Source organism: Coregonus clupeaformis, chromosome 10 (assembly GCF_020615455.1).
Source record: "Coregonus clupeaformis isolate EN_2021a chromosome 10, ASM2061545v1, whole genome shotgun sequence".
NCBI classification, from domain to species: domain Eukaryota; kingdom Metazoa; phylum Chordata; class Actinopteri; order Salmoniformes; family Salmonidae; genus Coregonus; species Coregonus clupeaformis.
The window spans coordinates 41,076,492-41,102,136 of record NC_059201.1 but is presented as its reverse complement, the minus strand read 5'-3'; the positions used below and the strand labels follow the sequence as shown (position 1 = coordinate 41,102,136).

The window sequence follows — 25,645 nt, the reverse complement described above, 5'->3', positions numbered from 1 at the left end:
TAATGCAAGTATGTTTTTTATTCAACAGAAAGGCATAGCCAGGAAAAAAGGTAACAATATGTGTTTTTCAGAAGTGCTAAACTGAGAGATATTCAGAAAACATACATATCATACAGCTGCATTGTATTTACTTTAGATTCTCCATTCCACTCCCTCCTAGATCTTTCTTGATTATCATACAAATATTTAATAACAAGCAATACCTACAGTAAATGGATGCTTTTATATCACTGAACTGTTTTGCTGGAAATACAATATGACAATGACCTGATTACCATTAGAACAGTGTTCAAAATCATAACTGCAGCTGCAAGGCCTTGTGCCAAAGTTGAACAAACCATGTAAGTAATGTTCATACCTTTGGTCATATCTGTTATTGATCTTTGCTCCAGGCAAGATATAATATTAAAACATTCCACTGAATATGACAGTCTGAAAATATGTTTTATTTTCGTCTACACAGACATTTCTGGCCTTTTACTCGGTATAGATGAGCGAAATCTCAAACCCACCTCAACACTAGACGGCACTGCTGAGCTCATACCTCCAGTTTCTTCTTCATGGCCAGTTTGTAGAGGATCTGGTAGCCGTCGTCCCAGGCGTAGATCAGCTGCTCCAGCGGGTTGTACTTGAGGCTGGAGTGAGAGCCGTAGCGCTTGGGAAAGTACACTAGCGGTGCGTCGTCATTGGTTACCATATCACTGACGTCAAAGACGCACTGGACGCGTGAGCGGCTGGGCAGTGCGGTGTTGTAGACCACGTACACCGTGCCGCAGATGATGAAGGCAGCCTCTGCATTCTCCCGCGGGCACGGCGTGTCCCACATCTGCTCGATGTCCAACGTGTTGGCATCCATCTTGGCCAGAGAGATGTGCCTCTCAGTCTCCTTGGTGGCGTAGATGGCCCAGAGGCCCTCCTCATCTGCGGCCAGGTCAATGACCGTCTCCGGAGTCAGGCTGTACACGGGGACGTGGTCCTGGACGGGGAACACAGCGCTGTCCGCCACCGAGCCGTTCCGCAGGTTGTACTTCATCAGCCGAAGCTCCTTGCCTTCCTTCACATAGTAGGCGTGGTTGTTGTAGACAGTGTGGCCACTGCCTCGCCAAGGGGACGGCAGCTTCACAGTCTTGGCCATGGAGGTGCCCTGGGAGATGGTGAAGTCCCGGACGGAGCCAAACTCATAGATGGTGTCCTCGTCTGTGCCGTTGAAGACGTAGACTTTGCCCGAGCTGCTGCCCACGTCTTTGGTCCACATGCCCTTTGGGCCTCCGACTCGCTTCAAAATCTTCATGGCTTTGATGCTAGAGATCATGTCCCTGCAGTCTGGGAGAGGAGATGATAGATTCATGTTTGGGCTAAAACCATGTTTTTTACATGGTAGTCAACATTACACAGCAGGTTCAGTGTAATTACAATGTACATATTGTTACTCTCCTTACAACTGTGAAACCTGTAATACCAATGTCATAAAACATACTACACCATACCATATTGATAAAGCTCAACCAAAAGTGATACTGAGGGACTAGGGAACGTTTAAAGGATAGATCCATTTTTATAGTTTATTTTTTGTGACGTTTTAGCTTTTACATGATCTGAAGTGTATTTCAGATGTTCAGATTTTAGTCAGAAGAACATGCACCCCAAGTAGGCAACAGCGCTCAGCTGTCTGTGGCAACATGTATAAGGATCACAGGCAATTAAACTTGATGAGTCACTGGCTATTCATCGGGCTGGAGTGCAACTAAGAGCATATTACAATTAAAGTGGTGCATAATTTAGAGTATGATATTTTAATAAGCATTGCATTTTCAGTTAGTCCTTCATCTACGTACTTCATCAGCATAATCTCACATCTTCTTAAACCTCAACAACCAACTGTAAGCAAACTGTTTCCTGAATTTACTGCATTCAGATTGCTTTCGCTATGCAATTAACCCTAACCATACTGTGTTAGAGCAGAACAAAAAGTGTTAAGCACAACATTGAATGAAATCCACTTAAACTCTTTAATAATGGCCTCTGAGAGAAGAATAATGCTATGAGGGGAGATAGATTGTCTAACCTACTTACATAACCGTACAATGACTGAGACACCTGGCCCTGTATACACATTTTCTTAACATCTCATGCCTGTGGCCCTCTCTCCGCCCATCATGTAGAAGACCTGTTAAGGAACCAAGGCCTCATATTACCCCTACGGCTGAGTTTACTTCATGGATTTGTCCTCTCCGTTGGCCTATGCTATGATCATCTTAGTAAGTAATCATGTGTGTCTGTCCTCCCAATATGTCATCATGTCTACAGTACATGTCACAGAAGGGCTATGTAACCACTGTTCAGTTTTTTCCTCTTCTCAGTAGGCTTTTACTATGGTCCTCTCAGGAAGTAACCACCACGTGTGCTACTTGTGCCTTTATCCCCCCCAGTATGTCACCACGTCTGCCAACATGTCTGCCACGTCTCACCTGTGGCCTTGGCATACTTGGCCTTGTTCTTCTCCTTCACCACAGTCACCTGCTGCTCCACCAGCTTGTCGTCCACGTCCACGCAGGGCTGCGCCCCGTTCTGTGTCTCCAGGTAGTCCATCTCACGCTCCACGCGGTCCACACGCGTCCCCACGCTGTCTAGGTCCGTCCTCAGCGTCTCCTTGTCCTTGTCAAGGGTCTCAATCTGGGCAACCATCTGCTGCTTGAACTCCCGCAGCTCTGTGGCATAGCGGTTCGTCTGCTCGTGCCATACCGAGATACGGTCCTGGTGGGAGAGGTGAGAGGTGAGAAGAAGACAGTTAGAGCAGGTAGTGTAGAAGTAGTCCTGGAGGCATATGGGTTCTGTCTCTATTTCACATGATGAATTAAAACCCTGTTCTCTGGGGCCACTGCTACAGTCATCACCAGTGTGGCTTCAGGCTACACAGGGATGTCTCCTCTCTCCCTTACTGTTCCTTCTAAGCCTGGAACCTTTGGCCATCGCATTAAAGGAAGACAGACACATTAAGTGCAGGTTTAGGATCAGCTTTTCTGAGTGACTTGACTAGATTTGACTCAGTGTGCACTCCAGTAATTGCAAGGGATGTATCAGCAGTCAGGGGGTAATCTCAGCTAGGAGGGATTGAGACTGCAGAAAGGTCAGGATTAGAGTTGTATTCAAGAGCCACTGGTGAGGCTAGGAACTAGGAAAAGACAGCTACCAACGCCACAGAGAGGGACGACCGGTGGATATAACACACTATGTGACAGGTTTGAAGTAGACTGAATTATCACCTGATAAATTATTTCAAGCAGACAGATGCAGGACTGATTAAGGAGTCTCACTAAGGGAGATCCAACGCCAATTTTGTTTGTTTTGTTTATTGTGTATATATACAGTTGAAGTTGGAAGTTTACATACACTTAGGTTGGAGTCATTCAAACTTGTTTTTCAACCACTCCACAAATTTCTTGTTAACAAACTATAGTTTTGGCAAGTCGGTTAGGACATCGACTTTGTGCATGACATAAGTAATTTTTCCAACAATTGTTTACAGACAGATTATTTCACTTATAATTCACTGTATCACAATTCCAGTGGGTCAGAAGTTTACATACACTAAGTTGACTGTGCCTTTAAACAGCTTGGAAAATTCCAGAAAATGATGTCATGGCTTTAGAAGCTTCTGATAGGCTAATTGACATAATTTGAGTCAATTGGAGGTGTACCTGTGGATGTATTTCAAGGCCTACCTTCAAACTCAGTGCCTCTTTGCTTGACATCATGGGAAAATCTAAAGAAATCAGCCAAGACCTCAGAAAAAAATGGTAGACCTCCACAAGTCTGGTTCATCCTTGGGAGCAATTTCCAAATGCCTGTACAAACAATAGTACGCAAGTATGAACACCATGGGACCACGCAGCCGTCATACCGCTCAGGAAGGAGACGCGTTCTGTCTCCTAGAGATGAACATACTTTGGTGCGAAAAGTGCAAATCAATCGCAGAACAACAGCAAAGGACCTTGTGAAGACGCTGGAGGAAACAGGTACAAAAGTATCTATATCCACAGTAAAACGAGTCCTATATCGACATAACCTGAAAGGCCGCTCAGCAAGGAATAAGCCACTGCTCCAAAACCATCATAAAAAAGCCAGACTATGGTTTCCAACTGCACATGGGGACAAAGATCGTACTTTTTGGAGAAATGTCCTCTGGTCTGATGAAACAAAAATAGAACTGTTTGGCCATAATGACCATTGTTATGTTTGGAGGAAAAGGGGGTAGCTTGCAAGCCGAAGAACACCATCCCAACCGTGAAGCACGGGGGTGGCAGCATCATGCTGTGGGGGTGCTTTGCTGCAGGAGGGACTGGTGCACTTCACAAAATAGATGGCATCATGAGGAAGGAAAATTATGTGTATATATTGAAGCAAAATCTCAAGACATCAGTCAGGAAGTTAGAGCTTGGTCGCAAATGGGTCTTCCAAATGGACAATGACCCCAAGCATACTTCCAAAGTTGTGGCAAAATGGCTTAAGGACAACAAAGTCAAGGTATTGGAGTGGCCATCACAAAGCCCTGACCTCAATCCTATAGAAAATGTGTGGGCAGAACTGAAAAAGCGTGTGCGAGCAAGGAGGCCTACAAACCTGACTCAGTTACACCAGCTCTGTCAGGAGGAATGGGCCAAGATTCACCCAACTTATTGTGGGAAGCTTGTGGAAGGCTACCCGAAACGTTTGACATAAGTTAAACAATTTAAAGGCAATGCTACCAAATACTAATTGAGTGTATGTAAACTTCTGACCCACTGAGAATGTGATGAAATAAATAAAAGCTGAAATAAATCATTCTCTCTACTATTATTCTGACATTTCACATTCTTAAAAGAAAATGGTGATCTAACTGACCTAAGACAGGGAATTTTTACTAGGATTAAATGTCAGGAATTGTGAAAAACTGAGTTAAAATGTATTTGGCTAAGGTGTATGTAAACTTCCGACTTCAACTGTAATATTTGCTATTTATTAAATGTTGTGTTTTAAATTGTGTATAATTTTCTTTCTGTATTGTTCACAGGGCACATTTGCAAATGAGACCTAGGTCTCAATGTGGTTTTCCCTGATTAATGACGTTTCTAGACACTCGCCTACACTCTTAGAAAAAAAGGTTCCAAAAGGGTTCTTCGGCTGTCCCCATAGGAGAACCCTTTTTGGTTCCAGGTAGAACCCTTTTTGGTTTCAGGTAGAACCCTTTTGGGTTCCAAGTAGAACCCTCTGTGCAAAGGGTTATTTATGTAACCCAAAAGGGTTCCACCTGGAACCAAAAGGGTTCTACATGGAACCAAAAATGGTTCTTCAAAGGGTTATCCTGTGGGGACAGCCGAATAAAATTTTTAGGTTCTAGATAGCGCCTTTTTTTCTAAGAGTGTATATTTCACAACCCAGCCTTCCTTCCTGCTACTATGTTCCAATGATTTAGGGAATGGGAAGAAAGAGGGCTTTGTAGAGTCTCTCAACTTTTCAAAGGCTAAATTCTTCGATAATTTCAAGAAATCCAGGAGGAATTCATTATATCCCAAACAAATTGTTATAGGTACCTTCAAGTAAGACATTCATTGTGTAAAAAAAGTATTGTTACAAAAAATTACTGAGCCGGTTACTCCTATTGACGAGATGATTGAATTACTTTATCAAGGGGAAAACATTGGGACCATTTCAAACTTTTATCACAATATCCTTAACATGCAAAGAGTATCTTTAGATCATCTAAGGAACTCATGGCAGGGGGAATTACAGGTGCAGATATCAGAGGAGAGTAGGGGCAATATATGGAAAACACTATATAAAGCAACTACATGTAACCGAACAAGGGAGTTTCAATTCAAAGTACTACATCGTTTTTTTATGATCCCTGATAAACGTAATAAATTGAACAAAGGAATATCTGCTACGTGTTGGAGACAGTGTGGACAAATAGGTACTTCATCACATATATTTTGGAAAATCCAGTCTTTTTGGTCTGAAATTCTCCACGTTATACAGGACATCATAGAGATTATTATTCAACCAGACCCATGTCATCTCCTACTAGGTTGTCCCGACTTCCTCCGAAGCTGCCTCCTCTCCTTGTTCGGGCAGGCTTTGGCGTTCATAGTCACCGGCCTTCTAGCCACTGCCGCTCCTCTTCTCATCATTCCATTTATTTTGTCTTGTTTTTTACACACACCTGGTTCATATCCCCTCATCAGTCCCTGTATAAGTACAGTGAGGGAAAAAAGTATTTGATCCCCTGCTGATTTTGTACGTTTGCCCACTGACAAAGAAACGATCAGTCTATAATTTTAATGGTAGGTTTATTTGAACAGTGAGAGACGGAATAACAACAAAAAAATCGAGAAAAACGCATGTCAAAAATGTTATAAATTGATTTGCATTTAATGAGGGAAATAAGTATTTGAACCCCTCTCAATCAGAAAGATTTCTGGCTCCCAGGTGTCTTTTATACAGGTAACGAGCTGAGATTAGGAGCACACTCTTAAAGGGAGTGCTCCTAATCTCATTTTGTTACCTGTATAAAAGACACCTGTCCACAGAAGCAATCAATCAATCAGATTCCAAACTCTCCACCATGGCCAAGACCAAAGAGCTCTCCAAGGATGTCAAGGACAAGATTGTAGACCTACACAAGGCTGGAATGGGCTACAAGACCATCGCCAAGCAGCTTGGTGAGAAGGTGACAAGAGTTGGTGCGATTATTCGCAAAAGGAAGAAACACAAAAGAACTGTCAATCTCCCTCGGCCTGGGGCTCCATGCAAGATCTCACCTCGTGGAGTTACAATGATCATGAGAACAGTGAGGAATCAGCCCATAACTACACAGGAGGATCTTGTAAATGATCTCAAGGCAGCTGGGACCATAGTCACCAAGAAAACAATTGGTAACACACTACGCCGTGAAGGACTGAAATCCTGCAGCGCCCGCAAGGTCCCCCTGCTCAAGAAAGCACATATACAGGGTCGTCTGAAGTTTGCCAATGAATCTGAATCTGAATCTCAATCTGAATGATTCAGAGGAGAACTGGGTGAAAGTGTTGTGGTCAGATGAGACCAAAATCGAGCTCTTTGGCATCAACTCAACTCGCCGTGTTTGGAGGAGGAGGAATACTGCCTATGACCCCAAGAACACCATCCCCACCATCAAACATGGAGGTGGAAACATTATGCTTTGGGGGTGTTTTTCTGCTAAGGGGACAGGACAACTTCACCGCATCAAAGGGACGATGGACGGGGCCATGTACCGTCAAATCTTGGCTGGGAACCTCCTTCCCTCAGCCAGGGCATTGAAAATGGGTCATGGATGGGTATTCCAGCATGACAATGACCCAAAACACACGGCCAAGGCAACAAAGGAGTGGCTCAAGAAGAAGCACATTAAGGTCCTGGAGTGGCCTAGCCAGTCTCCAGACCTTAATCCCATAGAAAATATGTGGAGGGAGCTGAAGGTTCGAGTTGCCAAACGTCAGCCTCAAAACCTTAATGACTTGGAGAAGATCTGCAAAGAGGAGTGGAACAAAATCCCTCCTGAGATGTGTGCAAACCTGGTGGCCAACTACAAGAAACGTCTGACCTCTGTGATTGCCAACAAGGGTTTTGCCACCAAGTACTAAGTCATGTTTTGCAGAGGAGTCAAATACTTATTTCCCTCATTAAAATGCAAATCAATTTATAACATATTTGACATGCGTTTTTCTGGATTTTGTTGTTGTTATTCTGTCTCTCACTGTTAAAAAAAACCTCCATTAAAATTATAGACTGATCATGTTTTTGTCAGTGGGCAAACGTACAAAATCAGCAGGGGATCAAATACTTTTTCCCTCACTGTATTCCCTCTGACCCCCATGTCTTTGTGTGTGATTGTTTCCATGTGGAGGTGTCGATAGCTCGGTGGAGCATTATGTACTTTATCGCCGGGATATTCACCCGTGGGTTTTGTTTTCCCTAGTGTGCCGTTAAGTCGCACTGTTGTTGTTTTACGCATTGCTGCGAAACGCTGTATTGGCCTAATAAACCATTATTCTGTGATTTACACCTCCCGCGCCTGACTACGTCCAAATCACCCGCTACTGAATCACACACCCAACAGCATGGAGTCAGCAGGAGCGGGGAATATGCCTGGAGTCGTAGAGCGGATCCGGGAGCATTCCAACATGTTAGCCAGCTTGGGCAAAGCGATGGATCAGGTTCTCCAGACTATCCAGCGCCTGGAGAGGAGAGGACCCGACCATGCGGAACCAGCTGAGTGACCGGATCCAGCCACCCACACACCAGCACCCAGAGGTATTCTCGACCGAGGGAATACGACGGGACAGCAGCCCGCTGCCAGGGTTTCCTCCTGCAACTGGACCTCTATTTCACCACCACCAGCCCTGCTCCATCGGATCGGGAGAAGGTGTCCGCCCTCGTCTCCTGCCTCTCGGGGAAAGCTCTGGAGTGAAGGAGGAGACTTGTTGGACAACTACAGAGAGTTCGCTCGCCTCTTCCGGGCAGTCTTCAATCTTCCCCCCGAAGGTAGAGAGGCGGGCGAGCGTCTGGTCCATCTGAGGCAGGGGACGAGGACCGCGCAAGACTTTGCCCTGGAGTTTAGAACTCTAGCCGCTGGGTCCGGGTGGAACGAGTGGGCCCTAATCGACCACTTCCGATGCAGACTGCGTGAGGACGTCCGAAGGGAACTAGCCTGACGGGATACCACGTTGACCTTCAACAAACTGGTTGACATGGCCATCCAGTTGGACAACCTGCTGGCTTCGAGAAGACGTCCTGGAAGGGGTCTGCCCGTTTCACCCCCCTTCAACCCGGATCACGTTCCGATGGAGCTGGGTGAAGCAGCGTTCCGGGAGAATGGAGGATGACAGATCCAGTGTCACTCTTGTGGCAAGAGAGGACATTCTGCTGCACGATGTCGTCAGTGTTCTTCTGGTTCTGGAGGCGGCAGGCAGGGCACTCTCACGTCACCCCAGGTAGCATAAACCCACCCTCGTTCAAAGCCCTCTGCTGCGCATTTCACCATCCACATCAACTTCCTTGATTACACGGTAGTTCCCCAGTGTAAGGTGTTGGTAGATTCAGGCGCAGCTGGGAACTTTATTTACATTTACGTCATTTAGCAGACGCTCTTATCCAGAGCGACTTACAGTTAGTGAGTGCATATATATATATATTTTTTTTTCATACTGGCCCCCCGTGGGAATCGAACCCACAACCCTGGTGGGATGTGCGCCGCCCCATGGGTCTCCCGGTCAAGGCCAGCTACGACAGAGCCTGGATTCGAACCAGGATCTCTAGTGGCACAGCTAGCACTGCGACGCAGTGCCTTAGACCACTGAGCCACTCGGGAGTTTATGGACAGGTCTTTAGCTCATAGTCTACATATTACATTGGTTCCCCTGTCCATTCCATTGCCCATCAAAGCACTTGACAGTCGACTATTAGGGTCAGGTTTTGTTAGGGACGTTACAGCACCAGTCACTATGATTACGTAGGAGACTCATAGTGAGCAAATCACCTTTCATATTATTGAGTCCCCTGATTTCCCTGTTGTGTTGGGCCTTCCCTGGCTTCACTACACGATCCCACCTTTTCATGGCTGCAGAGGTTTCTCACAGGGTGGTCGCGAGAGTGTCAGGGTAGGTGTCTAGCTGTTTCCGTTGGTGCAACCACGGTGGAAAGTCCAGACACTACCTCCACCGTGCGCATTCCCCCCGAATACCTCGATTTGGCGCACGCATTTTCCAAAACGCAGGCGACCAAATTACCACCCCATTGGGCGGGGGATTGCGTGATAAACCTCAGGTTAGACGCTGTACCTCCCAGGAGTCATGTATATCCCCTGTCGCAGGCTGAAATGGAGGCTATGGAGACATACGTCTCCGAGTCCCTGAGTCAAGGGTTCATACGTCCCTCCACTTCACCCGCCTCCTCAAGTTTCGGGACATGCTTGGTCGCGGTGTGGTGGTCTACATCGATGACATCCTGGTGTATTCCGCTACGCGCACCGAGCATGTGTCCCTGGTTCGCAGAGTGCTTGGCCGACTGTTGGAGCATGACCTGTATGCCAAGGCTGAAAAATGTGTGTTCTTCCAACAATCCATCTCCTTCCTCAGATACCACATCACCACCTCAGGTGTGGAAATGGAGGGAGACCGCATTTCAGCCATGCGTAATTGGCCGACTCCAACCACGGTAAAGGAGCTGCAGTGCTTCATTGGCTTTACCAATTACTATCAGAGGTTTATCCGGGGCTTTGGCAAGGTCACAGCCCCCATCACCTCTCTGTTGAAGGGTGGGCCATCCTGGCTCCGCTGGTCTGCTGAGGCTGACAGGGCTTTCAGTAACCTGAGGGCTCTGTTCACCTCAGGCACGGTACTGGCTCATCCAGATCCATCATTACCATTCGTAGTGGAGGTGGACACGTCCGAGGTAGGGGTAGGCGCTGTCCTATCCTTCTCTAAAGCCTGCCGCCTCCTTCCTCTGCCCGGTCTCCCCACGGCCCTGCAAACTGCTGAAGCCCTGTTTACTCACGTCTTACGGCACTACGGGGTGCCAGAGGACATAGTGTCTGACCGGGGTCCCCAGTTTACATCCAGGGTCTGGAAGGCGTTCATGGAACTTCTGGGGATCTCGATCAGCCTGAGCTCTGGGTTTCACCCCGAATCTAATGGACAGGTGGAACGGGTGAATCAGGATGTGGGTAGGTTCCTGCGGTCCTACTGCCAGGCCTGGCAGGGGGAGTGGTCGGTGTTCTTGCCATGGGCCGAATATGCCCAGAACTCTCTCCGCCACTCCTCCACTAACCTGTCACCATTTCAATGTGTTTTAGGGTATCAGCCGGTCCTGGCACCGTGGCATCAGAGCCAGACCAAAGCTCCTGCAGTGGACGACTGGTTTCGGCACGCGGAGGAGACGTGGAACGCCGCCCACGTTCACCTCCAGCGTGCCGCGCATCGCCAGAAAGCCAACACTGACTGCCACCGCAGTGAGGCCCCGGTCTTCGTACCGGGTGATCGGGTCTGGCTCTCGACCCGGAACCTGCCCCTCCGCCTGCCCTGCCGGAAGCTGAGCCCGTGGTTTGTGGGGCCGTTCAAAGTCCTGAGGAGAGTAAACAAGGTTACGTATAGGTTGCTGCTCCCTCCTGATTACGTATTAACCCCTAGTTTCATGTATCTCTCCTCAGGCCGGTGGTGGCTGGTCTGCTCCAGGAGTCTGAGGTGCGGGAAGTCCCTCCGCCCCCCCGTACTCTGTCCGTTCCATCCTGGATTCGAGGCGTCGGGTGGGGGGCCTTCAGTACCTCGTGGAGTGGGAGGGGTACGGTCCGGAGGAGCGGTGCTAGGTCCCAGTGAAGGATATCCTCGATCCCTCCCTGTTGCGGGATTTTCACCGTCAGATCGCCCTACTCCGTGTCCTCCTGGCCGTTCCCGCGGCCGGTGTCGGCGCGCTGCTGGAGCTGCGCATCAAGGCAGGGGGTACTGTCACGACTTCCTCCGAAGCTGCCTCCTCTCCTTGTTCGAGCAGGCTTCGGCGTTCGTCGTCACCGGCCTTCTAGCCACTGCCGCTCCTCTTATCATCATTACATTTGATTTGTCCTGTGTTTTTCACACACACCTGGTTCATATCCCCTCATCAGTCCCTGTATAAGTATTCCCTCTGTCCCCCATGTCTTTGTGTGTGATTGATTCCATGTGGAGGTGTCGATAGCTCGGTGGAGCATTATATACTTTATCGCCGGGATATTCACCTGTGTGTTTTCTTTTCCTCAGTGCGCCGTTAAGTCGCACTGTAGTTGTTTTACGCATTGCTGCGAACCACTGTTTTGGCCGAATAAACCATTATTCTGTGATTTACACCTCCTGCACCTGACTCCGTCCAAATCACCCGCTACATAGGTATTGTTCCTGTGGATACACTCCACTCCTCTCCACTTAAATTGATAGATTATCTTTTAGCAGCAGCAAGGAAATGTGTAACAAAATGCAACATCCTCAAAAGACGTGGTTAGGTCTATGCAGGGAACTTGCTGACATGGAGAGAATTAAATCAATCTTGCAACAAGTTCCTGACATATCTTATTCTGTAATTTCTGGGGTGTTTGCTTGTTTGTTATTTTTCTGATGTGGCTTTATCCAAATTGTATTCTTATTCAGACTCTTGAAATGTTTGCTCTATACAGCCAAAATGTACCCTTAACATGTGAATCTCATTACGCTCCTTTGTAAAGACTGCAAAGATATGTTGAGTATGTATTGTACATGTTCTTTATGTGCTCTTGAATAAAAATGAATGTATAAAAAAAAGGAGTCTCATAAACCTGAATTGGCAGGTATTGGATGCTCTTTCTCAGAATGACTCACTGGCTGGAAGTAACTTGTTTGGGAGGTATTATTTATGCAGAGTCAGAACACATAGAGAGAGAGAAGCCAACTACTTTCCATATGAATAAGAATATGAGAAAGCAAGAGGGAGAATATGATATGGGTACTCATAGCAGTGTGGAGCTGTTTTATTGCACAACAACACCTTGAAGTGAGCCAACTGGTCAGTCTTTTGCAGAGAAAAACTTTCCAATAACTCCAGGTATAAGGCTAATACATACTTTTTCAAATATTAATCAGAACACTACAGAAGTTTCCTGCATATAAGATCTTCAAACTTCTATTCCCCTATGCTTCTATTTGAGTGGAAACAAATGTATTAAAAAGCATTACATTTAGACTTTCTGGGTGCAGCAGCAGTAACAGTCAGTCAATATTTTCCCCTCAGAATCCCCACATCTGCATTCCATTGAAGGTTCCCCAGATCCCCAGAGAGTTTCCTTTCAGACTTATTCTGGAGGCCAGGGTCTGACTGGGAGCAGAAGAACAGTCTCTTACCTCGATGGCTAGCAGACGCCGCTCCAGGTAGTCCATCAGGGCTTGATGCTGGGCGTCAGCCAGGCAGGTCAAGGTGACAAGGATGAGAAAAGCCCTCATTTTGTGGGAGGACAGGTCACCCTTTTCCTCGTGTGTGTGTCGACGGGAGGAGAGTGTGCGAGGAGGGGCCAACTTACGGTGTTCCTAACTTGACTGGAATGTTTTAATAAACGCTGAGGGAGGGAGGAGTTTTGAACATCTGGTACTGCTGGAAACACACACAGACTCTCTCGCCATTTACTTTTTTCTCTTTCCCAACATAGTGTTGTCCAGTGATTGCTAAATACCACATTAGTGATGTTTATTTGTCATTTTAGGTTGGGAGGCACTTTGTCTTTTGTTTTTGTTCGTTTTCTATGTTTGGGAGGCACTTTGTCTTTTTGTTTTTGTTCATTTTCAATGTTTTGTAGAGATTGAAATACATTGAAACGTATGCTCATGACTCGTATCACACTAAAATGCAATGTTTAGAAGACAAGTTAAGGCAAAAATAATGTTTGCACAGCTGTCACTCTTGATTAGAATAAAATATTGTCGTTTTTCACTCCTATTAGTATTTTATTTAGGTTAAGTGTTTCAAATTAAACTCTTCAGGATTGATGGGACGCAAATGCTGATGCAATGCTGAGAATGGAGGAAAACCTTTCTGTCAAATAGAAGATCCTTTCTCCCCTCATGTTTTTATTGGAACACTAATCTTCTCTTACATAACCAACATTCAACTAGCTCAGGTCAGGCTTAACATTTTGTCATTTTTCCCCCTTTCCTTTAACATAGTATTATATAATTAGTTTCACTATGTTCTATAACTGTTCATATGATGATTTGCATTTCGGACAAAGAGACAATTGTTCATAATTGTTCACAGACTATTGTCAGTCAAAAGGAAAAGTGGTTGTTAAATGAAACCGTCTTTCCAGTTATGGTTTTCACAGCCTATGAGCACATTAAGTTCCCATCAAGTTCACATTAGAGTAAGTTTTATCTTCAAGCATATTATGACTCATCTGATGAGAAGTCTGATTTATTCATGTGCAAGGTCATAGGGTCTGGCAAGTCCCATTTTCATTTCCTTATGCAAGCATTTTCTCATAATGCAAGTACAACAGTTTAGTGTTTGCTGTTTTCACACCTGACATACGAGAGACTGTATGAATAGTCTAAAGTTGATGTTCAATGTCATGTCTCGGTTCAAGTTAATGATTGAAATTGCAAATTCACTCAGTGGATTTGTTTTGTATTATGTACAAGATTATAATTCCACCAGGCCTACATCAGCCCCTTTAATACAATAACCACATCCTTTCCCTGTCAAATGTTTTTATCGTTTGATCTGCTACTATAAGTCAGTCTTTAGCTGTTTTTGAATATTTTTGTTGATTGGCATTACCCAGATTGTATATGTACTTTTTCTTTTGATATGTTTTTATGTTTCTTCTTGCTGTACTTTTTGCCTGCATGTCTAAAGTGTTTCTATTTGAACTGATATGCAAATATAGTATATTGTAAAAATCATCATTAGAAATAGTTGTAGTAATTTGTGTCAGAATATGCCAGATAAAGAGGTAGAAAATATACCAATGGTGCTAGAGATAACAGAAGAAAATAGGACCTGGCAGTTTGTTTGTGGTTTTTAAGAACGTGACGCAGGATAGTATCTCTAGAAGTATTGAGTTTGCCCGCCAGACTCACAGAGAGCAAGCAGCTGAGAGACACTTCTCTTTGATCACAAAATGGAGACGTTTGACACAGATGAGTACTTCTACAGCGATGACAATGTCAGCTACGATCTAACCTACCTTGGGGAGCGCTCCGGCTCTGCTCTTCCCTATTCTCACATCTACCTGCCACTGTTTTATTTCCTCATGTTTTTCACAGGCTTCCTGGGCAACCTCTTTGTGATCACGGTCATGGGCAGCAGGGGGAAGAGGAGCGGCCGTCTGGTGGATACGTTTGTGGTTAACCTGGCACTTGCGGACCTGGTGTTTGTCCTCACCCTCCCTCTGTGGGCCATCTCGTCCAGTCAGGAGGGACACTGGCCTTTTGGCAACCTTCTCTGCAAGCTGAGCAGCTACATCGTCGCCGTCAACCGCTTCTCCAACATCTTCTTCCTGACCTGCATGAGTGTGGACCGCTACCTGGCCGTGGTGAGCCTCATGGACTCCCGCGTCCTCCGCAGCAGCCAGTGTGTGCGTCTCACCTGCGCCGTGGTCTGGCTGCTATCCCTTGCTCTAGGTACCCCCTCCCTGGTGTACCGTAGCATTCATACTCCCAATGGCAAACTCTTCTGTCTGGAGGATGAAGAGTCGTCCTTCTTCCAGGGTCTGAGCCTGACCATGGTCTTCGTGACCTTCGCCCTTCCGGTGCTCATCATCATCCTCTGCTACGGCTCTATCCTGGCCCATCTGCGCCAACACTGTGTTGCTGCTGGCAACCCTCGCGCGGAAGCCCGACGCCGCCACTCTCTCAAGATGGTCTTCACCATCATCGTGGCCTTTGTGGTGTCTTGGCTCCCCTTCAACATCTTCAAGACCATCCTCATTGGTTTCAGGCTGTCTAGGGCCGATCTGAGCATTGAGACCCAGTCTGTCCTGAGTCAGGGCCTCACCGTCTGCAGCTGCTTGGCCTTCCTCAACAGCTGCATTAACCCAGCCATCTACCTGTTCCTGGACCACCACTTCAGAGGGCAGGCGGAGAACCTGTTCCTGAGCTGCATGGGAAAGCTTGGGCTGCACCAAGGCTATGCCTCGTCCACCGACTTCTACAACGGTACCTCAGAGAGCTGTGGCACAACAGCCTCCAGAACTCGTCTCCAGCCGTTCGACCAAAACATCTGATAGCAGGGTTATTTACATTTACATTTTAGTCATTTAGAAGACGCTCTTACCCAGAGCAACTTAGTTAGTGAGTGCATACATTTTCATACTGGCCCCCCGTGGGAAACAAACCCACAACCCTGGCGTTGCAAGCACCATGCTCTACCAACTGAGCTACAGGGGACTACATGTACCTTATACAGCCTCTTTGCGGTCCGAAACGCTAAAGGTTGAGGTGAATCATTTTGTATTATGATTTTACGTGTTATGTAATTCACATGCTCAGTGAAAGCATTCTCTGAAATATATTTGGTGTATATTATAGTTTCTCAAATGAAGTTATATTTTATATATTCATAATTGTAAATTTGATTATCATTGATAGTTTGAATTTAGGTTTTAGGTTTTATTTATTCGCACCAAAGAAAAGAAGTGAAAGACAAAACAGTACAGATAAAAAAACGGGTAAAAACAGTGTGCAGGTGAGGTTGATTTATTTAGCTTTTTGGGGGAATGATCAGATGAAATAGGATGGTCTGTTTATGTCTAAATATTTTTTATATGGATAATTTATGAGTAGCCTGGTTATTTTGATTGTTGACATTCTTAAATGCATAGTAATATTAAATTGCAATTTGTTAACAGTAACGTTAATTTGTTAATGGTTCCTTTCTGCTGTATGAAATTCATTACAACAATATTCAAAATGGTTGTCCATGTTCATGGCATTAGTAAGATTACATTTAATGAATTCTAAAACATTTATAATAAACTGTTTTTTGTAATAAATTGGGTGTTTATATAATTGCCAATTATTGCAGATACTTTCTTCCAAACAATGTCATAGTTTACTCAGTCTTTTTGCAGTTTAACAATGGGCATTTAACTGAAATCATTCCAAATAAGGATAATATCAAGAATTGTAATCGTTACATTTTGGAATGATTAGTTTCACAAAGAGTGTGTACTTTTTACAATAAAGGAACACAATAATGAGAATAAAGTTGAAAGATTTTTTTAGGCATATTGAAATAAAGCATAATAAGTAAGTAATGTATAACATTTGCTCATAAGTAGTTTCAATAATTATAGTATTGAAATTGTTATTTTCTAACATAACTTCATCATTCATAGCTTTTATAGGCATAAAATGTTCACGCTACTTAGTTACATATTGAGAAGTAAAAACACTTCTCAGTTTATTTCTCATGTGACTGTAACTTAATAAAAACAGACTTACCAATCAAAATAGATCCAGAAGCTCAACAATGACTTTCCCTCAAAACCGTAGCAAAATGCTATCTGCAAGTTGGAGTATCAGTTTGTTGGCTGATTACATGACTTGAAAGTTCAAATGTTCATTCATGCCCACATGTTTTTCAATTGCCTTTGCACTATGAATCATCCAGTTACAAAAGGGCTTGAGAAACCTGGGTTAGATGCCAGTCTGTGGGAACCTATGGCACAACTGTACTTCAGCCAACTAGTTCCTTTTTAGACCTTTTAGTGTGAAAAGCCATGACCTGACCTTCTGTTCCACTTATTCAGAAAGATGGTGGCCTGTTGAAATGGACAATGAACCTCACAGTTTAATGCTTGCTAGTAATGTCATTTTTCAAGTCACTGAAATCTAAGGTATTACAAAATATCAAGTCACTGAAAACTAAGTTATTTCAAATACATTAATTGGAACATGCAAGGTAAATCAAAATGCTTTACATTGCCAAAATAACAAGATCTCAAAATGAATCTCATCTCTAATGATTTCGCCTAGCAGATTCCTTATCTTTCGATGAAGATGTCTCTGTTACAAGGAGGTGGCTTTCTTATCAATTGTTTCCTTTAGAAAACCCATCTCACATTATAGTGACAGTCATTTTTTTCTGCAGGGAAGAAACTGAGGGCCTCACCGTTGGGACTTTATATTCACTGTCAATCACGGCACAGTTACCCTTTAATCTCACTGCCAGGCGCTGCTTTAGGTGACAGGGTGAGAGGCATCAGTGAGTTTCCGTTTGTGCTCTCTACGCGAGCAGTGATGAGAGAAAACATTGTGTCGTTTTCTCATGGCCTTTTCTGTGACCCGTTGGCATCTGGTGTACACTCAGTTGCTCACTATGAGAACGGTTGTGAAACCTGTTTGAGTTAACTTTACTGGAGGTTGACGTATGACGCGTAATCATCAGGCCAAGGTCAAGTCCTTCAACAACACCATTGCAAACTGAACATCTGATGATTGATTGATAGATGATGTCCAGATAGACGTGTAGCCTACACTCAATGGCAGTAGTGCAGAGGATGTGTTTACTTAAATTCTATCAAAATAATAAAAAATAGATTTAACCTAGATTAGCTGGTAGAGCACGGCGCTTGTAACGCCAAGGTAGTGGGTTCGATCCCCGGGACCACCCATACACAAAAATGTATGCACGCATGACTGTAAGTCGCTTTGGATAAAAGCGTCTGCTAAATGGCATATTATTATTATTATAAAGGGAGAGCGCAGATAGTGTGAAAACAGCCAGCACCTCAAAACAGTGATCACATGGCAGTGGCAGCCTGTGGTTTGGCTGCATTTCCTTCACTGTAAAGGAACGGTACAGTTAGTCAGTCATGGCAGATAAAGTATATCAACACCTAGATCAGACATTTAAATGAATTGGGTGATCGATTGTTTCAATTTAAATGGATATTTGGCAGTAATATATAAAGTAATCAATGTGCTTTACCAAACTGGAAAAAGTAATAAGCAATGCACTCCTGACACCTAGCGTTTGTAGGCCACAGTAGGCATACTGGTTTAATGCATTCACTCACTGGGGCTTCAAGCAGTCCACACACAGTCAGTTACCGTACATTTGTGGGTATGACTTTACCACATAGTCGCCACTCTATTGTATATATTTGACTTATTATATAGGTTTAGCAAAATATGTGAAACCAACCAATCAGCTGGCATTTATCACACTGAGGATCTGATCACAGTCGGTAAATTGCTCTTTGATGTGATTGAGAGTCGTTCTAAAGAAAAAAACGTAAAGGAATGGGAGATCCCAATAGTTTGGAGATTTGGGGGTGCATTAACTTTTGAAACTTCTTCTTGTATATTAATTTGGTATTTTAAAAGTAATACATTATTTTAAAATACAATTTCATTAAAGCCGTTGTAGGGGAGATAGTTTAAGTTATGCAAAAGACAGTAAACTCAGTAAAAGTGTCGCCCCTATTTTCGGGGACTTATACCATGGCCCATTCCCATTGCGAAGTCCCTCTTCAGAGAATGTTGTAACGAGCAATACTTCTACAACTTCTGGAAAACGTGGATGAATGTTGATATGGACTTGCAAAGAAGTTGTTCTACGCCCCTCAAAATTGGACATTTGACATATCACATAAGAAGGTATAGTTGCTACTTTCCTTTTCGCAGTAAACAAACAACCTTTCTTTCGCAGTAAACAATGTGTTTTTGTAAAAGAGTAGCGCAAGTTTTAGCCATAGCACATTGCTAGACCAAGTTCTGCAGACCTTGACTATAATAATGATGCAAAATGATTGTAAGCTTTTTCGTAATATCCGTTACTTTGTATGCAATAACGTATAGGCCTACATTTCCATGCAGTAGTGTTTTTGTTTTATTTTTACTTTACCACTGCCTAACTCCAACTTTTGTTATGCAACTGGAAAAATTAAGTGTTTACACTTTAATCAAAAGTGAAAAGTTATGGACAGAATACTTTTCTTACTGAGGTGGTCCCGTGACGATAATTTTGCAGATGAATGAATAATTAAATGGTAATCCTCCATGGAACGTTGTCATGGAGGATATAGTAGGGCAATTCCACGGTAACAGTGACGCTGATACTTCGATTGTTCCCTTTAAAGGCCCAGGGCAGTCAAAATTCTGTTTTTCCCTGTGGTTTGTATCATATTGTACAAGAGCTGACGTAACTAACACTGTAAAAGTGTGGAAATAGTTTTTTCAGTAGCTAGGTTTCCATCCAATTGGCAACAGATTTTCAAGCGAATATTCTAAAATCTGCATAAAGAAAATATGCGCATTTTCCAACCAATGGTTTTTCCAAACTGACTTGTTGCAGATAAAAATCAGTGTGTGATGAAAAAGTGCACACAATGTACTTTTCGCTTAAGTTTTCATGTACCAAATACAAATCTAAAGTTCAATGTGATTCCATCGCATTTTCAACTCTACCGATAGTTTTGTCATAAACTATTGCGTTAAATAGCAAATGTGCCTACTCTGGTATTGGCACGTGCGCTCTAGCAGATAAGAACAGGTGTAGCGAGAGGGATAGAGCTCGCCAGCTTGTAGTCCTAAAAAACTGAAATTAGTTACCTTTGGTTCGTTCAGCCATTCCTATGGGGTTTTGGGATAAACGCCGAAAATAAGGTCTGAGGTTAAAACAGGTTTAGGAGATCGTATACGTTCTGTTCTATGAGATAATATCAGTCAGTTAACATGACCTTTATATGTGCTTTATGTGCTTTTTTTATTACATAAAGTGACGTTAGCTGATGAAGATTATCTTTTTTTATTTTTTTATTTTTGTCATTTAGCAGACACTCTTATCCAGAGCGACTTAATATTATTATTATTATTTAAAGTGCCTTGTTTAAGGGCACATCGACAGATTTTTCACCTAGTCGGCTCGGGGATTAGAACCAGCGACCTTTCGGTTACTGGCACAACGCTCTTACCCACTAAGCTACCTGCCGCATATCTCATAGAACAAAATGTATAAGATCTCCTTAGCCTCTATTTACTACAGACCTTATCTTCAGCGTTTCTCCAAAAACCCTACAAAAACTCCATTCAATTTCCTATAGGCTTTGTCCAATGAACAGTGGCGGGGTTAGTGCCTACAAAAAGACGCCATAACTATTGCTATCTATAACTGGGCCCAAAATCTGTCTTCTCCAGCAGGTGGCGTTTTTCCTTTTTTTTGCTCATCAAGCAAGGAGGTTTTGCATGGAGGACAATGAGTGTCGTATTTGGTAAACAAAAATGTAATGGCTTATTTGCTACGTGTGGCTTATTTGATCTAATAGAAGTTTCGTAATGATTAAGTTGTTTTGAGTGTAATGATATAAGTAGGACTCTTTATATCAGAGTTGTGCCTGGTCGTAACTAGTTACCACAGCCACAAATTCATAAACCCCGATTATTTCTACAATGTCTCCGCTAAAAATGTGATTTTAAACCTAACCACACTGCTAACCTTATGCCTAATTGAAATTAATGCCAAAAAGCAAATTTTTGTTTTCCTACATTTTTATGATATAGCCAGGGGTGCAACTTTGGTTTTAGAAGTGGGGGGGACATTATTATTATTATTATATATTTTTTTATCCAGTTGAATTGAAATGCAAATTCAGAATGGGGGGGAGTTGTCCCCCCCCCCTCCGAGAAAGTTGCGCCCCTGGATACAGCCTATTTTGACTTTGTGGCTGTGGTAACTAAATCGTTGTGCCTGCTGTTCACACTAGGGCAGGGACGATACCAGTATCGCAATTCTCGTTAGTATCGTGGCAAGGCAACAAAACATGAAGCGGATTAACTTCTTTAGGAAAACAGCCCTGATGTTGCAAACAAACATCATTATGTTGTCATCCAGAGTCACATTGATTTATTTCCCAAGCTATAGTACACTATTTTACATACAGCAGGTTTTTAAAGGACCAAAGAATTTAGTCTGCTACGTGTTTTCATTTTTGCCATGGACAAAATGGCAAGACTATAACGGTAAAATAGGCGAGAAACACCTCTCCACTGCTAGGCACACAACTTCCAATCTCTTGAAGCACCTGCAAAGGCAACACACCAACACAAAACCCGTAGCGAAAGACCCGAGACCTGACCACTGCTTCTGAACAACCAAAGTTTGATTTCAATCGTTTAGGACCGGCTGTAACCCAGGGAGCGCTAAACAAGCTTGTAGCTGGGTATGTAGTAGAGGAAATGCTGCCCTTATCCATGGTATAATCTGTTATTATTAGGCTACTTGTGTTTGTGTAACGTAACGTTGACATTGTTAACATTGAGTGAGGATGTGCAACGTTTTGGGGTGTAACAAGTAGTCTAACTAATTGCTAATCAAGTAATTATTATTGAAATAAGTAATTGGGTAATATATTACTTTCTTTTTAGTAACGACCCCAACACTGCTCATGGGTAGGTGTCAGTAAGAGCTGGGAGAGGTGACATTAACTGGAGAGAGGGAGAAGAGAGACGGGGAGAGAGAGAGGAGGAGTTTGTCCAGACATTCACACACTTACTTTGACCACCACGCGACAGAACGAGAAAGAAAACAGTTATGAGCTGAACATAACAGTATGCCAGTGGAAGGGAGGACAGTAGCAGGGGACCCAACAGTGGTTTGTGACTACTATGAATTCCCATTGTAGCCAATTCAATTGCAGTCATTCTGTTATAGATTTTTGGGGTCATTCTATTACCGATTTGGTAACAGAATGACGTGTTTGAATCACTTAATAAATCATAAACCAAATTGTTATCAGTAAAAACACTAACTAATGGGTAGGTCTACCTACTTGTTACTTCTGTTAACTTTCGTTATCCTCCCTTCCTCATGAGAGAGAGACATTAGAAAAGATCTTAAAAGATACAGTGCCTTCAGAAAGTTTTCATACCCCTTGACTTATTCCACATTTAGTTGTTTTACAGCCTGAATTCAAAATGGATTAAATAGCTTTTTTTCTCACCCATCTACACACAATACCCCATAATGATAAAGTGAAAACATGTTTTTAGAAATGTTTACAAATGTATTGAAAATTAAATATAGAAATATCTAATTTTCATAAGAATTCACACCCAATAAGTATTCACACTTTGTAGAAGCACCTTTGGCAGCGATTACAGCTGTGAGTCTTTCTGGGTATAGGCGTCCACATGCTTCCCAGCTGAAACAGTTCGGTAGAGTTCATGCATATTTTATGACAACATTTTGTGACGTTTTTGTTAGTTTTGGACTTTGGTGAGGGTTTTTTCTGCTGTTCAGGCACACAAAACATTATCTGGAGGCAAGCTGAAGTTCGGAGCCGAAGTCCACTCCCCTTTGTCGGTGATTGGTCAACAGTAGGGATTCTTCAATAAAATCTTTGTTGTCATTCAACGAGAGACGACTTGTTTTCCTGCAAATTTTTTCATTGAAAAATACTGCACCAAACATCTTAGTTAGATGTAAAATCTCTTCGGCAAAAACGTCAAAATGAATGACAGATTTCTTGGCTACGGCGTCTCAAAATGGACAAACAGTACTACTGCCACTTTTTTCTAGTTTTTCAAGCAAAGGTCTTTAAGGGAGTATGCAAGCACACTCGTTCGGTTCAGCTAGTCGACTTTGGCTAGGCGCCAGCCAAACTGAAGCATGCCGACGCTTTAAGTCTCTAAGAGCTTTCTACACCTGGATTGTGCAACATATGCCCATTATTCTTTAAAAAAATCTTCAAGCTCTGTCAAATTTGTTGTTGATCATTGTTAGACAACTATTTTAAGGTCTTGCCATAGATTTTCAAGCAGATTTAAGTCAACTGTAACTCGGTCACTCAGGAACATTCACTGTCTTCTTGGTAAGCAACTCCAGTGTAGATTTTGCCTTGTGTTTTAGGTTATTGTCCTGCTGAAAGGTAAATTAATCTCCCAGTATCTGGTGGAAAGCAGACCTAACCAGGTTTCCCTCTAGGATTTTGCCTGTGCTTAGTTCCATTCCATTTATTTTTTATCCTGAAAAACTCCCCAGTCCTTAACGATTACAAGCATACCCATAACATGATGCAGACACCACTGTGCTTGAAAATATGGAGAGTGGTACTCAGTAATGTGTTGTATTGGATTTGCCCCAAACATAGCACTATTCAGGACAAAAGTTAATTGCTTTGCCACATTTCTTGCAGTAATACTTTAGTGCCTTGTTGCAAACAGGTTGCATGTTTCGGAATATTTTTTATTCTGTACAGGCTTCCTTCTTTTCACTCTGTCAATTAGGTTAGTATTGTGGAGTAACTACAATGTTGTTGATCCACCCTCAGTTTTCTCATATCTCAGCCATTCAACTCTGTAACTGTTTTAAAGTCACCATTGGCCTCATGGTGAAATCCCTGAGTGGTCTCCTTCCTCTACGGCAACTGAGTTGGGAAGGACGCCTGTAATTTTGTAGTGACTGGGTGTATTGATACACCATCCAAAGTGTAATTAATAACTTCACCATGCTCAAAGAGATATTCATTTTACATTTACATTTTAGTCATTTAGCAGACGCTCTGACTTACAGTTAGTGAGTGCATAAACTTTTCATACTGGCCCCCCGTGGGAATCGAACCCACAACCCTGCCGTTGCAAGCGCCATGCTCTACCAACTGAGCTACAGTTGTCTGCTTTAAAAAAAAAAACTATCTACCAATAGGTGCCCTTCTTTGCGAGGCATTGGAAAATCTCCCTGGTCTTTGCGGTTGAATGTGTTTGAAATTCACTGCTCGGCTGAGGTACCTTACATAAAATTCTATGTGTGGGGTACAGAGATGAGGTACTCTTTCAAAAATAATGTTAAACACTAATATCGCACGCAGAGGGAGTCTATGTAACTTATTATGTGACTTGTTAAGCACATTTTACTCCTGAACTTATTTAGGCTTGCCATAACAAAGGAGTTGAATATTTATTGACTCAAGACGTTTCAGCTTTTCATTTTTAATGAATTTGTAAAATGTTAGAAAAACATAATTCCACTTTGACATTATGGGGTATTGTGTGTAGGCCAGTGACAAAACAAAATCTCAATTTAATCAATTTTAAATTCAGGCTGTAACACAACATAATGTGGAAAAAGTCTACATTTACATTTACATTTACGTCATTTAGCAAACGCTCTTATCCAGAGCGACTTACAAATAGTCTAGGGGTGTGAATACTTTCTGAAGGCACTGTATGTGGGTTTTTGGTAACAGAATGACAAGACACTAGCCAATATTTCTTAAACTTACAGAAGGCAAATCATTTCTGCAAAACTAAATCAACATTGTTGTGTTTTTATGTATTTCTAATAACATAAGACTTTTTCTGCTAGGTGTTTTCTAAGACCCCTTTTCCATCTGTTTGACCAGAACTCAGTGCCTTTGCTTATTCCACATTTTTGGGATGGAAAATGGTAGAAAAATGTTATATGCCTTAATTTGACACCAAATTTGATGTGCTCCTATGAACTTCACATGTTAGTGCTCATGGGACCTTTTACATGGAAATTGCCCAGTAGCTAAATCAAATCCTAAACAATGTAGTTAGTATTAATGATTGTGGGACAGATTTTCGGACTATTTTTTCCCCAAACTTGATACCACTTTATAGGTATGTTTGTGATTGAGTATGACCAATGCTTACACATAGCAGGCACTGCAGTTAGGCTGTACTGCAGTAATCTCAGTTAGCCTATATCCCTGGTCGTAGCTTTATATTGGCCTTTTAATAATAGGCAATATGAAATGGATAGGCCTATACTTTGCCTGGTGGACCAGACGTGTGATTTGGATTTCCAATTCACCCATCTGGTCCAACAGGCAAGCCTTTACTATGAGTGGAGACACTATGCTGGCCCTGTTACCAAGCAGATGCAGTTGTGTAAAGCTCCCTATATTAACACATTTTCATCAGGAATCAAGATACCCATTTATGTCAATCAGATTATATTTATTGGATGTAGATGCAAAGCTATTTATAGGTCAGGAGGATATCTCCTGTTCCCAAGTCACTACAGACACCACACTATTGCCTGTGCGCCAGCATGCATCTACAATGTGGTGTGGAATATCAAGGGCCAATTTGTTTAGGCTCCATTTTCCTTCGGAATACTTAAAGCCCCC

The 25,645-nt window shown here is 43.0% G+C and overlaps 3 protein-coding genes across 4 annotated transcripts in view; 2 read left to right on the top strand and 1 right to left on the bottom strand.

The window, feature by feature from the left end:
• Nucleotides 1-21: 21 nt before the first annotated feature.
• On the bottom strand, nucleotides 22-13,081 carry LOC121575132 (olfactomedin-like protein 3A). The gene is made up of 3 exons (XM_041888015.1): nucleotides 12,897-13,081; nucleotides 2,469-2,754; nucleotides 22-1,323 (listed from the first exon to the last, which is right to left on the bottom strand). The coding sequence occupies exons 1-3, from the start codon at nucleotides 12,993-12,995 to the stop codon at nucleotides 539-541; spliced, it is 1,170 nt and encodes a 389-aa protein (XP_041743949.1). The 5' UTR covers nucleotides 12,996-13,081; the 3' UTR covers nucleotides 22-538.
• Nucleotides 13,082-14,668: 1,587 nt separating this feature from the next.
• On the top strand, nucleotides 14,669-15,772 carry gpr25 (G protein-coupled receptor 25). Its single transcript, XM_041889304.1, has one exon. The coding sequence runs from the start codon at nucleotides 14,669-14,671 to the stop codon at nucleotides 15,770-15,772; it is 1,104 nt and encodes a 367-aa protein (XP_041745238.1).
• Nucleotides 15,773-19,022: 3,250 nt separating this feature from the next.
• LOC121575900 (innate immunity activator protein) overlaps nucleotides 19,023-25,645 on the top strand; it is a 39,726-nt gene continuing 33,103 nt past the window's right edge. For both annotated transcript variants that reach the window (XM_041889193.1, XM_041889190.1), the window contains exon 1: nucleotides 19,023-19,151. The gene's annotated coding sequence lies outside the window, so the exon portion shown is untranslated. The remainder of the gene's footprint in view (nucleotides 19,152-25,645) is intronic.

Coding starts and splice junctions, on each gene's coding strand:
- LOC121575132 (XM_041888015.1), bottom strand. CDS start 12,995: ATGAGGGCTTTTCTCATCCTTGTCACCTTGACCTGCCTGGCTGACGCC. Junction 2,755..12,896: donor GGCGTCTGCTAGCCATCGAG/GTAAGAGACTGT, acceptor CTCTCCCACCAG/GACCGTATCTCGGTATGGCA. Junction 1,324..2,468: donor CAAGTATGCCAAGGCCACAG/GTGAGACGTGGC, acceptor CTCCTCTCCCAG/ACTGCAGGGACATGATCTCT.
- gpr25 (XM_041889304.1), top strand. CDS start 14,669: ATGGAGACGTTTGACACAGATGAGTACTTCTACAGCGATGACAATGTC.